General features: G+C 38.1%; 1 protein-coding gene across 1 annotated transcript; it reads right to left on the reverse strand.

Moving 5' to 3' along the window:
* Positions 1 to 833: 833 nt before the first annotated feature.
* Positions 834 to 10,322, reverse strand: lrrc8c (leucine rich repeat containing 8 VRAC subunit C). Its single transcript, XM_063466333.1, has 3 exons — positions 10,198 to 10,322; positions 6,271 to 6,413; positions 834 to 3,898 (listed from the first exon to the last, which is right to left on the reverse strand). The coding sequence occupies exons 2-3, from the start codon at positions 6,406 to 6,408 to the stop codon at positions 1,652 to 1,654; spliced, it is 2,385 nt and encodes a 794-aa protein (XP_063322403.1). The 5' UTR covers positions 6,409 to 6,413; positions 10,198 to 10,322; the 3' UTR covers positions 834 to 1,651.
* Between the last annotated feature and the right edge of the window lie 3,707 nt (positions 10,323 to 14,029).

The raw sequence follows: 14,029 nt of genomic DNA on the forward strand, positions 1-14,029 counted from the left end.
AGAGCTTTTTGAAGCCCTTGTTTCAATTGACAGCAAAGTGCAGGATGACCCACTGAAGTTAGGGACCGTGGCAAAAGTGCAAACGCCATATTTGAAACTGAAGCTCGGCTGGTTTATCAGAAAAGTGCAAGAAAACACTCAATTTTCTGATTGTCAGCCTTCACTTTCAAACGGGAACATGCGAGCCCTTTTATATTACACCTTTTAATTATTAAAAAAAAATAGTTTACTGACAGCTGCAACCAAGCCCCCTTTGTTTACAAAGGCACATTGCATTCACCAAAAGGAAAAAACATGTGACCACATCTTGTAATTACAGCTTACAATTTATGGGTAAAAGATTTCATGAGCTTGTACTAAATACCAAGTGATAACTGTGAGAGAAGATTTCTTTTATTTTCCTTTTTTGTAGATGCAAAGCATTTTCATAATTGCTGAATCGAATAACATAACTTTAAAAAAATAAAAAATCTTATTGAGCTTGAATGTTTTTTCCAGATAACCATCGAAATTATTTTGTAGACACATATATACCAGCTACACATTTTTTTTATCCGAGGCCCTGTGCACTTTCAGTAATAATCTTCTTTACAGTTATTAATCCTCAACAGCCAGCAGGTGATGTTTTATCCAACAACACAGTTGAATACAGGACATTGTCCTTTGTGCTGTTTCCTCTTTTAGACGCTTTAGATTTTGCATCACTGGTCAGTAAACCAACAGAATCAAAATTGTATTGCATTTTATTTGCAATATTCTGACATTTAGAAATTCCAAATGACATTTTTTTTTAAAAACTCAAATTTTATTGGTCAATGACATAAAAATACTGTTCATGAAAATGCATATTTCTTATGCTGCATATTTTTTGCTCACACTTAGAGACAAAGACAAAGACCAGTATGACATCATCCTTCAGGTTTTTAATGCACTTTAAAATGACAGCTTCCTACAATAGAGAACTGTTTAATTCTAGTTTCATTCTAAGTTTCTAGATTCTATGTATATTTCATAAGTACTTTCCTCTTTTCCTGTGTGAAGTAACAGTCTCTTAGATGTAAATATATACAGTACAGCCTAAGGCTACTGGCCTACACATAAATGTGTGGTCATGAATGTGAAGATTTACATTCAGTGATCAAGTTATGTCATGACGCAGTGACTGGAAATAGGCTTTGCAGAAAGGCTTTAACAGTATGGGAAATAAGCTTCTTCCCTCTCCACAGATAAAAGAGAAAAATCAATATCACTTTATGTATATAAAGCTAGAGGCAGCAGAGAGTTATTTTATCAGAGACTTCAGGGAGAAAGAGCTGACCTGGCTGTATCAGTGACTACTGATTAATAGACAGATGTGAGACTAAAATAAAACTTTTCTTAAAACTTTTAGAAAGAAAAGGAACACTTTCTCATAACGCGGAACTCTCTCTTTAAGATTGAGTAGTGGCCATATAAAGTGTCCCTGCAGCAGCCACACTCAATGTGACAGTAGATGAATATGTCATTTTCCTTCCGTTAATAAAACAAATGAACAAAAAGATATCTCCAGCATGTTTATAATGCTTAAATATAACAATGACTTCATATTAAACAAATGCTCTGAATTGATAGACAGAACAAACAGCAGGCACTACGGCTACAGTAAGGCATCTCACTCAGCCTTCATTTGATCCCTGACATCTGAAGGCAGAGTTTCAAACAGTGTCTCCTCCACTATAAGGCCACTGCGCTTCAAAGCGCGACAGAAAGCAAGCTCCTGTGGCAGGAACTCAAAGTGGTTGCCTTTGAGCTCCAGGTAGGTCAGAAGAGCTAGATAGGATATTTTTGGCGAGAGTTTGGACAGCGAGTTCTTGCCAAGCTTTAGCGTTTTCAGCTTTTTGCAAAAGAACAGTTCGTCTGGTAGATTTTCAATTTTATTACAAGAGACAGAAAGGTACTGCAGGCTCTGAAGAACTCCGATTTCTGGAGGAATGAAACGGATGTCATTGTTGGATAGGTCCAGGTAGCGCAGCTTGTTGCACAAGAACAGGTGTGAGGGCAATATCTCAATCTTGTTGTGGCTGAAGTAGAGGTGCTCTAAGCTGCCGAGTTTTTTGATATGCTCTGGGATGTACATGATGCTGTTGTACCAGAGTTTGAGGCAAGTGAGCTTCCGCAGATGCTGGAAGCTGACAATCTCCTCTATCGAACGAAGGTTATTCTCTTTCAGGTCAAGCTTTTGCAGACTTGTTAGGCTAAAGACTGCATGCGGAATGCGCTCCAGATCACAACGCACTAGCTCCAGCTCTATTAGATTGGTCATCTTTTTCAGGTTGTTGAGCATTACTAGCTTAGTGCCATCGTTGTGTAAATAGAGTTGCTGCAGATGGCTGGAAACATCCACAATCGACTGGGGTATCTTGGTTAAGCTGCTCTTAAGGGAGAGTGTTTTGAGACACTTCATTTCCCGCAGAGACTCAAGAACTATATTCTTGGAGGCATCAGAGCTGAGGGACCCAGTAAGATAGAGCTCCTCTAAATTTCGCAGGCCGTACATCCAGTTTGGAAGTTCCCTGTTATCATCGAACTTCACACGAAGCACTTTCAGGTTCTCTTTGAGGAAGGACGTAGCAGTTGTGTGCAACTTTAAAGAGCACTGGTAAAGAGACAGCTCCTGAAGATCTTGCAGCTGTGAGATTGAGGCAGGGATGGTGACATTGTTGATGAGTTCCAGCTTGAGTGACTGCAGCTCTGTCAGTTCAAAGACAGTGTCGGGTAAACCAGGGAACATGAACAGCTGTAGTTCAAGTTTGTTGTTGGAGTTGCTCTGGAGTCTCTGACGCAGTTTCTCTGCAGTCCACTCATGGTTGAGACTGAGCTGTTTCAGTTTGTTCTCACTGACTTCGGAGAGAAAAACTGCAAATCGTTTGGAATACAGTGGGTCATACTGATCAATCATGTGAAGCATGAAAGCAAAGTCATTCTTGACATCTGGGATGTCACTGATGCCCGTTTCCTGTCGCACATACTCGAATGAGTATTCTTTCAGTGAGCGGTAAAACAGCCAGTAGGAGGTGTAGAGGCTTGTTAATCCATAGACAGACACCAAGAACAGGTAACAGCAAGACAACTTGGAAAAGAGATGAGCCATGGTGTGATTACATTCAAAGACTTTGTAGCCTGTCATGTTCTGGATCTCCTCGATACCGTTGCAACGTACTGTATTATTTACGTTATTTACTAGAGCGCTGTTATAAGCAATGATCACAAGGAATTTAAACACCTTGAATACAGTCTGGCAAACATACATGAGGTAAAGGATATCTCCTTCCTCAACATGCAAACGGAACTTCTTCACCTTTTCGAACAGAGCTTTAGCTTGTTCACCCTCCTTTTTATCAAGAACACTTGCTGATGGCTGGTCAACAACAATCTTTTCGGCAATAGAACGGAGGGACTGCGTCTTCTCGAGGCTGCCTTCCCCCGGAGACATAGGAATGTTAGACCTAGAAGCGGTGCCCTTTTTATGATCCTGTTCTTCTGGATTTTCTCCAGACACTTCCGACAAAGCTCGTGTGGTCCAGGGAGAGTCGAAGCACTTGCCAAGCATAGAGATAAAATGCTCTATTTTAGAGCTAGAGCCAGGGAATTTGAACCAGAAGTTGCTACACACCATGAAAACTAAAGTGTGCATGAGCACCAAATAGGGAAAGTATTTGGCATACCAATGCAAGGCATTCTCATAGCACATTTGGTTGATGAAACTGTACTGTTGAAGATCTAGATTGGTCTTCAGGCCTGTTGGTACAGTTGAGGTGTTGGACTGCAGATGTAATGGTGACTTCAACCCTACTTCACTGCTGTTGTCTGAAGGCAATGATATTCTCTGAGGAAGGCATATAATTTTATCGTGCATTACCTAAAATGAAAAAAAATATATATATATATATTAGAAAGAAGAAATGCATAATAAGGCTCAGTCAGACACAGAAATGAGTGTTTTTCAGATTTCATGCAATGAAGGGTCCACAGTTAAGCTTTTGTTAACTTAAAAGTGAGCCTTTGAAGGAACTACCAATGAAAGCAAAGGACACTGCTGATTGACGTGTGATAAATACCATTAGAACACTAGAATGTCCCCTAGCAATCAACCGTCAGGTACAATCAATGAGCAACAAGCCTTTGTAGCTTAAAGTGCTAAATTGTTTCTCAGTTACATTTCAAGGGTAATTTGCTTTCCCGAAAATAATTCACAAGAACATTTATAATCAGCACATTTTGACATTTATATCCTTGCAGGTTTCAGCAAACCAGCCATAGGGCCAAAACTGGTAACCCTGGAAATGGAGGATTAATCATAGAGTGGCTACAGTTGTCAAACTGCCTATTGGGTCTGTTGTAACCTAAACCATGATCTTTTATAACCTATGTAAACCTAAACTCAGTAGTTTTAATGGCTGAGCAAGAAAACATTTCTCAAAAGTTAAAATATTTTATGCAAGAAATAAAATAGTGGTGCCAACCCTCGACTCAAGGACATATGATCCTAAGACAGCATCATATGTTTGTCCTGATGCAAGTATTACAGTATTTTTTTGCAGGGAATATGTGTTGAATTAGAACATGCACTGCCTCAACCCAGGAGACATTACGCAATTAAGTAGTTTAGAGCATAATGGTCACTGTGATAGCTTTCCAGATCTGATAAGCCTTCAGTATCATAGATCTTTTCCTCAAACTGAATGTCCCATATCACGTGAAATAACAAAATGCTACCCTGCATCTTTCATGTTTTGCTGGCTGTTACTGGTCTGAATGTTCGCATGGATAAACACAGCTTCTCCAGAAAAAGAGAAGCAAAGTCTTTATGGCATTTCCCATCTTTGATTAGACAGGAATCGATGTCTGATCAAAACACCACACTCACTCCATTAGCTTGAATAACATAAGGAAGTCAAAACGAGTCAGTATTCACTGCTAAAGGTTGAACTATTTGTTAAAAATCAGACACATTTGCACTGTAAGGAGATAATACACTAAAAAGCCCTCTTCTGACTGCACCTGTGACACAGATATCATCCCAGATACACTGCTGTTTTGATTTCTGTTTTTCTACCATTTAGTCATTCCTAAAGTTCTTAGTCAGTCGACATATGTGCTACCCTTGTTATTTGCATTTTCACTAAGAGACAGCCATGCATAGATTTCAGTAAGCCACGCAAAGTTACCACATTATTACAGTGCATATAAAGCATTCTCTCATTAACTTTACTTGGGTGCTCTACGTAACCTGACTGCATGTAAACACACTGAGCGCTATCCACCAAATGGCATCAGTAAAAAACAAATGCCTTAGGTGTTTACTTGTAATGTAAATAATGAAAAACAGCTGCTTGACTCTGAGATGCTAATGACAGGAAATGGGGCTCAGAGGAGGAGATGTTATGTGGACTCTGTTTACCTGTTTGAAACTCAGATTCTCGACCCATTTAAGTGAAAAGTGAGGACACAAAATGACATTATCACTATAGTAAGCAATGCAGTTGCACTGCAGATATCACAGACAGCAATGCAAAGTCAAGTCAGTGAAAGTCTCTGAAGACTGACTGATTGATCTGCAGAATTTTAAAAACTCAAACTATACAGTAAGTGACGAGATTTCTGTGTCAGGCAGCTTAATACGTTTACATAGAACCCCACAATGGTTTGGACTGACTTATAAACTAAACAAAAAGAATTGTTCACTCAATTTACAACCAATCAGATCATGTCCAAACACTGTAATGGTGAGAATGGGAAACAATGGCAGCTTCCAGCCTGATAAATTTCCTGTTAACATTTTTCTTAAACTGTTTTGGTATCATTTCCAGGATTTACACTAAAGAGTTGTACAACATTCAAAAAAAGTCCCTATTTCACACAGAGAGTGAAGTCAAGTAGCGCCTCACAGGAGTTAGGAGTCTTCTGTTTACTAAAAGTGGCTGGGCGGTTAAAGTTTCCACTGGTACACTCCTGATGGGCTGAATGCCTCCCTTGCTTGACACAGGCTGGGTTGTAAAAGCACATAATTAGTGCTTTTTTGAGCTGGTTCCAAAGCAGAAAGCAAAGCAGTAATGTTGCCATCTGGGAGAGTATAGACTTTCTCTGAGTCTAATAAAAACTGTAGAAAAACTTTTCTTATCACATAAACAGAATGTTTGAATCCAAACTTGTGGGTTACTGTGTATTAGCTACACTTCCATTAGTCTCTTTCTTTAAGTAAATAAATTATGGTGAGTCAGTCTTACTGACCTGAAGAGTACATCCAAAGACGCCAATCATGAGCATCATTACAGACAGATAGTCAGTGAACACATCCCACCACGGCTTCAGGACTCTGAATGCTGTCTGCTGCTCAGAAAACTGCCGGAATTCCATCACAGGAATCATGGTGCCTGTTACAAAACAATGGAAAGGAACACCACATAACTCTTAGAGAGTACAATTGGGAAATGTATTAGCCTCAGAGAAAACAATGACATTATTAAATTCACAGGGCATTCCTTTTTAAAGCCACTCACCACCAGTGACTTTCATGAGAATGCTTACATCCCTTTTGTTGTTGTTGTTTGAACTCTGTCACATCTTTAATGTTTGGCTAACCATTTTAATTTGGCTTTTGAGTATTCTGCTTTTTGCTTATCAGTCAAAGCAGTTACTTTCCTTTCAAAGGTGCCAAAAATGTTCATTTCTTAGGTTCCATTCAAGCTCCCAAACATTTTTACCAAATATCAAGCCATTTTTCCATTGTTTTCTTTTTAGCCTTGAAATATCAAAGCTTTCAACAATATTCCAGGACCAAGCCCACAGGCCTGGACATTCATGTCATCATAAAGTAGGGTGGAGAAACTGTTAAAGGACACAATATGTGGACTGCAGCCCAACGTTGTGAGGTAATCAAGGCGATCTACAAACTTGGTCCACATCAAGGGACTGAAACATTAAATTTCAATGATTTGTGGTCACAAAACTGGGTGTGGAGGCTTCCTTCAAAGTCATTAGACTTTGACTAACATTTCAATTAACAATGTTAACACTTCACATTAGCTAATCTAGGAAGTTTTATTCAAAAATACTGAAGTAAAAATACTAATTTAATCAATCTGCATTCACTAAAAGAAGATTAACCACTAGACAAAAGTATCTGGATATAGATGAGTTTCTTTTGTGCTTCCAGAATGATGCTTTAAATTACTTTGACAAAACATTTTTTCAGTGTTAGCTATTGGCCATACTGGTATGATATTGGTCCAGAATTTCACAATCAATCAAAAACCTGTATTTTCCTATTTCCTACAATCCAGATAGTCGAGTTTTGAACCCTGAACTTTCTCTCTTTGCCCAAACCTCATCTCAAGTGGAACTCTGACATTGTACAAATGCCCATCTCAAATGTAATTTATTAAGAGCCATTCTATACATAGGACTATAAAAATTACTCATTCTGACAAGTGTTTAGACATTAATTTCACAGTCCAAAAAGCCCACTGGTTTAGCAGAGTCGGTTCACACCTGGCAACACGGTGACTAACAAAACTGATCATAACCAATCACAGCACTTAGCTTGTATACACAACAGCAAGTTGTTGGAGCTATTAATCTCTTTACAGGCTATTTAAAGCTTAATTTTGTTAAATCCGGTAGCATGAAAAAGAGCAGAGTCCCTCATACTGTCATTATGTGGTCACCTTCTTTAAAGTACTGCAGCTGTAGGATCCTGTTTCCAGTGTCTGTCTGGCAGTAGCTTGGTTACACTGTCATTTAAACTGAAGAGGCGTGTGACAAACACTCTCCACATGGATTTTTGTAGTAAAACATTCCAGTGTGAACTATATAGTACTATATAGTAACCGGAAAATGACTGAACGATCTAAATAGTTGTCAGATTAGTTGTCAACATTTGATCATATACAGCTCCACAGCACTAAATAGCTACGGTCAATAAAACTTTGTCTTGCATTATTAATAAATTTAGCCATAAGGTATTCTTGAACATGTTGCTAAAAGACTGAAGCTTTTAAAGACGTCATGTTTTTCATAGTTCAATTAAGTTTTTTCACCTGGAGTGTCTTTATCGATTCTTCCATTTCACGATCATAACAACAGGAAGGAGTGAGAGAAGCTCTTCAGTAGATGTCTATACGAAACCGTGGCTGACTTTAAAGGGTCGGTTAGGTCACACAGCAAAAAATATTTTTTCTCACTTGTCTCCAAATAACAATGCAAAATAAGTGTAAGTTTCAGTGATTTGAGATATCCTTCTCAAAGGAATTTTGTTTATTGCATTTTTTTTTTATTTGTCTTTAAAGAATTCTAGCGGCTACATTTTTAACTCTGGTTTGGCCACATTTCTACTCAGGAAGAAGTTTATGATGTTGACAATTTAATAGATGCTAAATTTACTCAAGTACTGCATGTAAGTAATAGAGTCAGCGTAATATTAAACTTTCATTTATACTATTTATGGAGGAGTTTTAGAATTCCTGTTTCAGATCAATGGCGTTCTGGCTGGACTGCAAACTGGTAGCAGATTGATTCCATCTCATTGCTGTTTTATTGCCATCTTGCCACAATAAAGTCACTTTGAAGACTGCAACTTATTAAATTTCTGTTTACGTGTAAGGACTCTGGTTCCTGGATACTGAACAAGCTGAAGTCATCCTACTAACAAATGTATAATCCAGCAAACAGAGTGTTAGACTAGTCTAATGTGCTTGATACGAATGCACGGACAAGTTTCTCAGAGTCAGTTTGAGATAAGAAATTTCTGACTTTTGATCTATGTTTTTAAAGTGATAGAAAGCAGTTCTAGTAACTGTCAAAACTAAGACCATTCACCAAAACAGATTCCTGACTTTCTCGCTGTATTTCAGAGCAAGGGATGATAAATATGAACACATTTTCTGTCTGACTTTTTTGGACCACCAGCAAATATTACCGTCTGGTCTGTGTTCAGTTCTAAAAAGTTTCGAGACATCCAACAATTAATGTCATCAGTTCAGCTCATTAATTTATGAAGAGAGGTTAGATCATCAAAGTAAAACATGTACAACTGTGTATCATCTGTGTAAGTATGATAGAATATATTAGGATTCTTTATGAAAGCACCAACTGGGAGTATGTAAAAGTTAAAGAGTTATCGACCAAGAACAGACCCCCGATGAACCTGCATGTATGTGTGCAGAAACACAATGACATCATTCCCCGCAAACAGCAAACTGAATGTGTGTAAAACCAGCAGCACATCCCTAATTTTATAATATGAATTTCAGGGATGAATTTCACTGCTGTCCTAAAACAAAAAGTTTGGCCTAAACAAATGTATTTACGAGGCTAAGTAAATTCAACTCAGCTGAAAACAAGTAATTTGATGATCATTTGAAAACATGTAATTTGATGTAACTAATTTCTTAATAAATTATTTTACATAAGCACTGAATTTTATGGTGTTTTGGTTTTTTTTTTTCTAGACCCTGGGGGCCTCCATAATTTTATGGGGTGGGGGGAGGGTTGAAAGGGCTTCTGTGAAGCCTACACTCTGTGTTAGGTAAAGGAAAAATACTGTCTTGGTACTGGATGAGTCAGCCATTGAATTGAACTGACCAGGCCATATCCTTGTCCCTTCCTGACAGGAAACTTGTCTGAATCCCAGATATCCAAAAACAGACATGTTTGGAACACACCCAGCCCCAGACATACAAAAAGTCCTGTCTCATTAAGGACATGGGGGGAAAAAAACCCGCCCGCACTGCGGGATTGGATTTCTCTTTTCTAAGGAGCTACTTTCAAGTCTTTAGACTTTAATGTAAAACGGAAGCGCCGAGAAAAGTGCTCACACAGTAAGAAGAACTGTGATTCATCTTGCAGTCGCACAAATCATCCATAACTCATCCTGTTGGGAGCTACAGTTCGACCTTAAAACGTTTTTAGTGGAGATTCAGTGGTGCTCTCTTACAGCGGTGCTGTCCACTTTCCTGTACGCAGATTACTCTGTAGCATATTCAGACCCTATTTATATAACCAGGACGTAAAGTAACGGTAATCGGGATAACTTGTAGTTTGAGAGGCGCTCCGCCGAATATAACTGCGTTATTGTAGCTCCGCTGCGCGTTTGGACAGTGAAAATCCGTCTATCGCGTCGGTTCAACATCCCTGACAGTGTTAAAGGTAAATATTTACCTTCTCTGAGATGGGAGCTGGACTCGAAGATCTGAGTTGTCGGGTTTCAAGCGATGAAGTCTCCGATCATGATGTGCGTGGCCGCCTTTTCTCCTCTGCCTCTGACCGCCAACCTTCCTAGATCCTCTGCCAGAGCATGCAGGCATGTATACTGTGAGCCACAGGGGCGTGGACATCTCAGGAAACCCCAGCAGACGTTTGTAATGCATGGAAACTGCAGCTGGCTGCTAATATTGATGACAATAGTACTAACATTAAGACTTATTAAAAATTTATGCATTTATTTGACTTTTCAATACAGCTGAAAAGTAAAATTCCTTTATTAAAACTCATCAGTATACACTCAGAGTATCAATCTCCAACAATCAAGTTTTTTTTTTACTCAACTGATTTGATTAGTCTTTTGTTGGATGTTTGCTGCATTGCAGATTACAATTAAACAAAGTGTGCTTACAGCAACAAGTTTAAACTGTTCAAGCAAGAGCAAATATACCAAATTTAATGGATCAAAAATGAGATATGTTACTATGTTAACATGGGCCTTTCTAATGAATGCATGGTAAGTATGTAAGTAACATAATATAAGGATTGGCAGTAAAAATGTTTTGTTTTTTTACTCCATAATGTATTAAATGAACGGTGCTCAGTATGCAAAAAAATAAATAAATAAATTAATTAATTAAAAAAAATCCTTAAAGATGGAAAAACTTTACTTTCTGATTCTACTTTATTTCCATCTCAAATGTAAGTATAGCAACAAAACTGAGGGAACAGTACAAATCAGATCCACTGTAGAGCCCCTCCCAAGTGCTGAGAAACGGTTTAACATTTAAATTAACCTTGTTGCACTAAAATCAAGCTGAACAGCAGTATAGACTGTTTCATCGTTTGCCTTGAGATTCACTTTAAAAGTGCAGTCTCATATTGATTCTCTTTTTTTTTTTTGTGGGGAGGTTCTTTGTAGGACATCAGATCAGGAACCAAATTGCTATTCATGCCGTAGGCTAAAAGGGACGGTAGACTTAAAGTGAGAGGAGTTAAAACAGCTCCTTTCAGGCACAGGGTGAACTGAGGAACTCTGAGTAATGCAGCCGTGTAACAGCCCGCGGTTGCTTTACTCTGTTGCCCTTGAATAATTTAACAGTTTTTTATGCTAACTAATCTGTGCAGGCCCATGCTCCTGACTGGTGCTTGCATATGCCTATCATCCTGCCTTCCTCACCTGTCTGCTCCTTATGAATTATACCTGATGCCAGTTTCATTGGTCTGGTGCCTGGTAACGTGCTGTTAATCAGGGCAGCTGTGATTTAAAATAAAAAGTCTGACCCATGCCTCTTTGTTGTTTAACGTTGTATTTCATTGCACTGCACCGCCTCCACCACCTCCCTACCAACACCCCAAATAAAGTACTTAACTCTAACCCTTTTCATTCTGTTATTTAAAGTCACTCCTCCTCTCCTCCTCCAGGTGAGCTGAGGTCGTAACAAGTAGACTCCAAGAACAAAAACATGAAATTGAGGAAATGAGCACAACAGATCCCCGTTATGTAAAAGCAGTGTAAAAATGAACCAGTTTGCCTTTGAAAAGCAATTAAGTAAAACACAGATTAGTGAAAGTATTTAAAAGTTCTGTAACTTCCACCACTGAATTCCACTTTAGGAATTAGAGACTCTTTGTGCTATACTTCTTCTGTTATCTCGCAGGAAAGCTTTTAAGTTGTTTTGAACACTGTTAGCGTTTGTGGCTGTTGCAGACATCAACTAACTAGTATTACAAATACTGCCTCTGTTTCCTGCTGCACAGACTGATAGTGCAGTTTGAGTGAGCTGTTACTATAATGTAAAATATTAGAGTGCCATTAAGACATCGCCTCGTACTTCCCACCGCCATCAATTTTAGTCCAGCAGCACTTCCACTGTATCTTGTAGAGAACTTAAAGAGCAGATGCTACCCGATACCATCTTCTTGAAGGCTAATCTATTCACTTAGTGAATCACTTTGCAGCTTCTAAACCAGTATACACCAGTAATATTTTAATTATTTTGTATTTTCAAGCATACACTCTTCTCAGTTTAAGTCCAGTTAATGCAGTGTAAAACAACTGGCATGATCTGTGAGATAGATCATTTATCACGAGGGAATACATAGCTTAGAATAGTTTTAATTTTCATTACTTGAGGTGTTTTGTCTAGTTTATATCAGTGAGAGTACTGTTTGCATATCCCCATAACCAGTGTAACGCTTTTCATCATCCACTGTGAAATGTTGGTTTCTCTAAAGTGCCTGGCCTTGTTTCCAATCCTGGGAAGTTGTGTATTGACGCTAATGCTTTAGGACCTCTATAGATCTTTTTTGACAGGAGCTTTTATGGTTGGAACTTTCTGTTCTTTATTTTATAAAATTACATCTGTGATTAAGTTTCTTTTCTCTCTTTCTCAGGGAACAAAGCTTGATATAGTGATGTTGTGATGGCGTCCTAACATTTGATTTGTTTTTCAGCTCTATGCACTGTCCCCTTAGAAACATTCAGTGTAGCCATGATTTAAAGCCGAGAAAGCCCCTCTTTGGTTAGAATAACATTACGACTTTTATCACTTTGACTTATTTCTGGTGCCACCTTTCCCACTCTCCCACTGCTACTTAGCAAGAATTGCTAAGTTGGAAACTTGAAGCACAGCCATATTTGGGTGAACAAAGGCTGCAAGTTTATTTACCTGATGATTTGATCTAATCCACGTCCACATTTCATCTGAAAGCTGTTTCCATGGAAGCATAAAGCTCAGAAAACCTTACCCTTGTACAAAGGAGTTTGGTTGCTGAATAAAAAATTATTTAAATCTGGGAAAAAAGTTACTACATTTTTAATGAGGTCATTTAGCATATTTAGTTCTACACAAACTTTTTGTATTTTGAAATTTAAATTGGCAGAATTTATTCAAAATGCAATGAAGGAATAAAAAATGGAAATATATTTGCACATCTTTCTTTTGATAATCTGGTTATGTAATCCTGATTAAATGTAATCCATTTTAAGACACCTCAGTCTATGGGTTTATTATGAAAGAAATAGTTGGAAATAAATCCATGAAAATCAGTGGAGTTGAGATTTAAGAGTGATGTAACACAAAGTTTACTGTAACAGTAAAAACCTTTTAAAGCAATAAAAATCTGATCCGAAGGCAACGTGCTGTTGATAGTGCTTTCTTGGCAGGTTTTTCAGAAAGGCGGTCAGATATTTAATGTCTTCAAATATCCCTACGGACATATGATTGCAAATTCAATAGGGATAAGCCAGAGAAAAGCTCTGGCAAGGCATCCCATATTCCTCTGTGGTTTCCTACCTTGATTTAATATAAAATATAGAAAATAATGTTGTTTTTCCAAATAATAACAGCAGTAAATAAACACTCATTTACTAAAATTTACAGAATTAAAGTATTACAGCCCTCATTTCTTTATATTTTCCTAGGAAAATGTAAAATAGATGCACAGGTTTAGTTAAACATTTGCAAAATACATAGAAATACAGCATGTAAGGCAAAAACTGTGTTTGTACAAATTTAATGAGCTTAAAAGTATTTATATGGTATGCCCACGTTTATTCTTCATCATAGCCTGAACTCTCTTAGACAAGCTTTCCGGTAATTTCCTCACGAATAGTTCTCCAGGCTTCTTGCAGGACATTCAGAGCTTGTTTAGATGTTAGCTACCTTTTGTTCCACTTTCTGTCAAGATGATCGTAGACTGCTTCAATAATGTTGAGGTCCTGGATCCAGGGTGGCCAACCCATGCCTGATAGTCTTCAGTTGTATGGTTTTCTATCCATGTATGC

Source organism: Pelmatolapia mariae, linkage group LG23 (genome assembly GCF_036321145.2).
Source record: "Pelmatolapia mariae isolate MD_Pm_ZW linkage group LG23, Pm_UMD_F_2, whole genome shotgun sequence".
Classification (NCBI taxonomy): domain Eukaryota; kingdom Metazoa; phylum Chordata; class Actinopteri; order Cichliformes; family Cichlidae; genus Pelmatolapia; species Pelmatolapia mariae.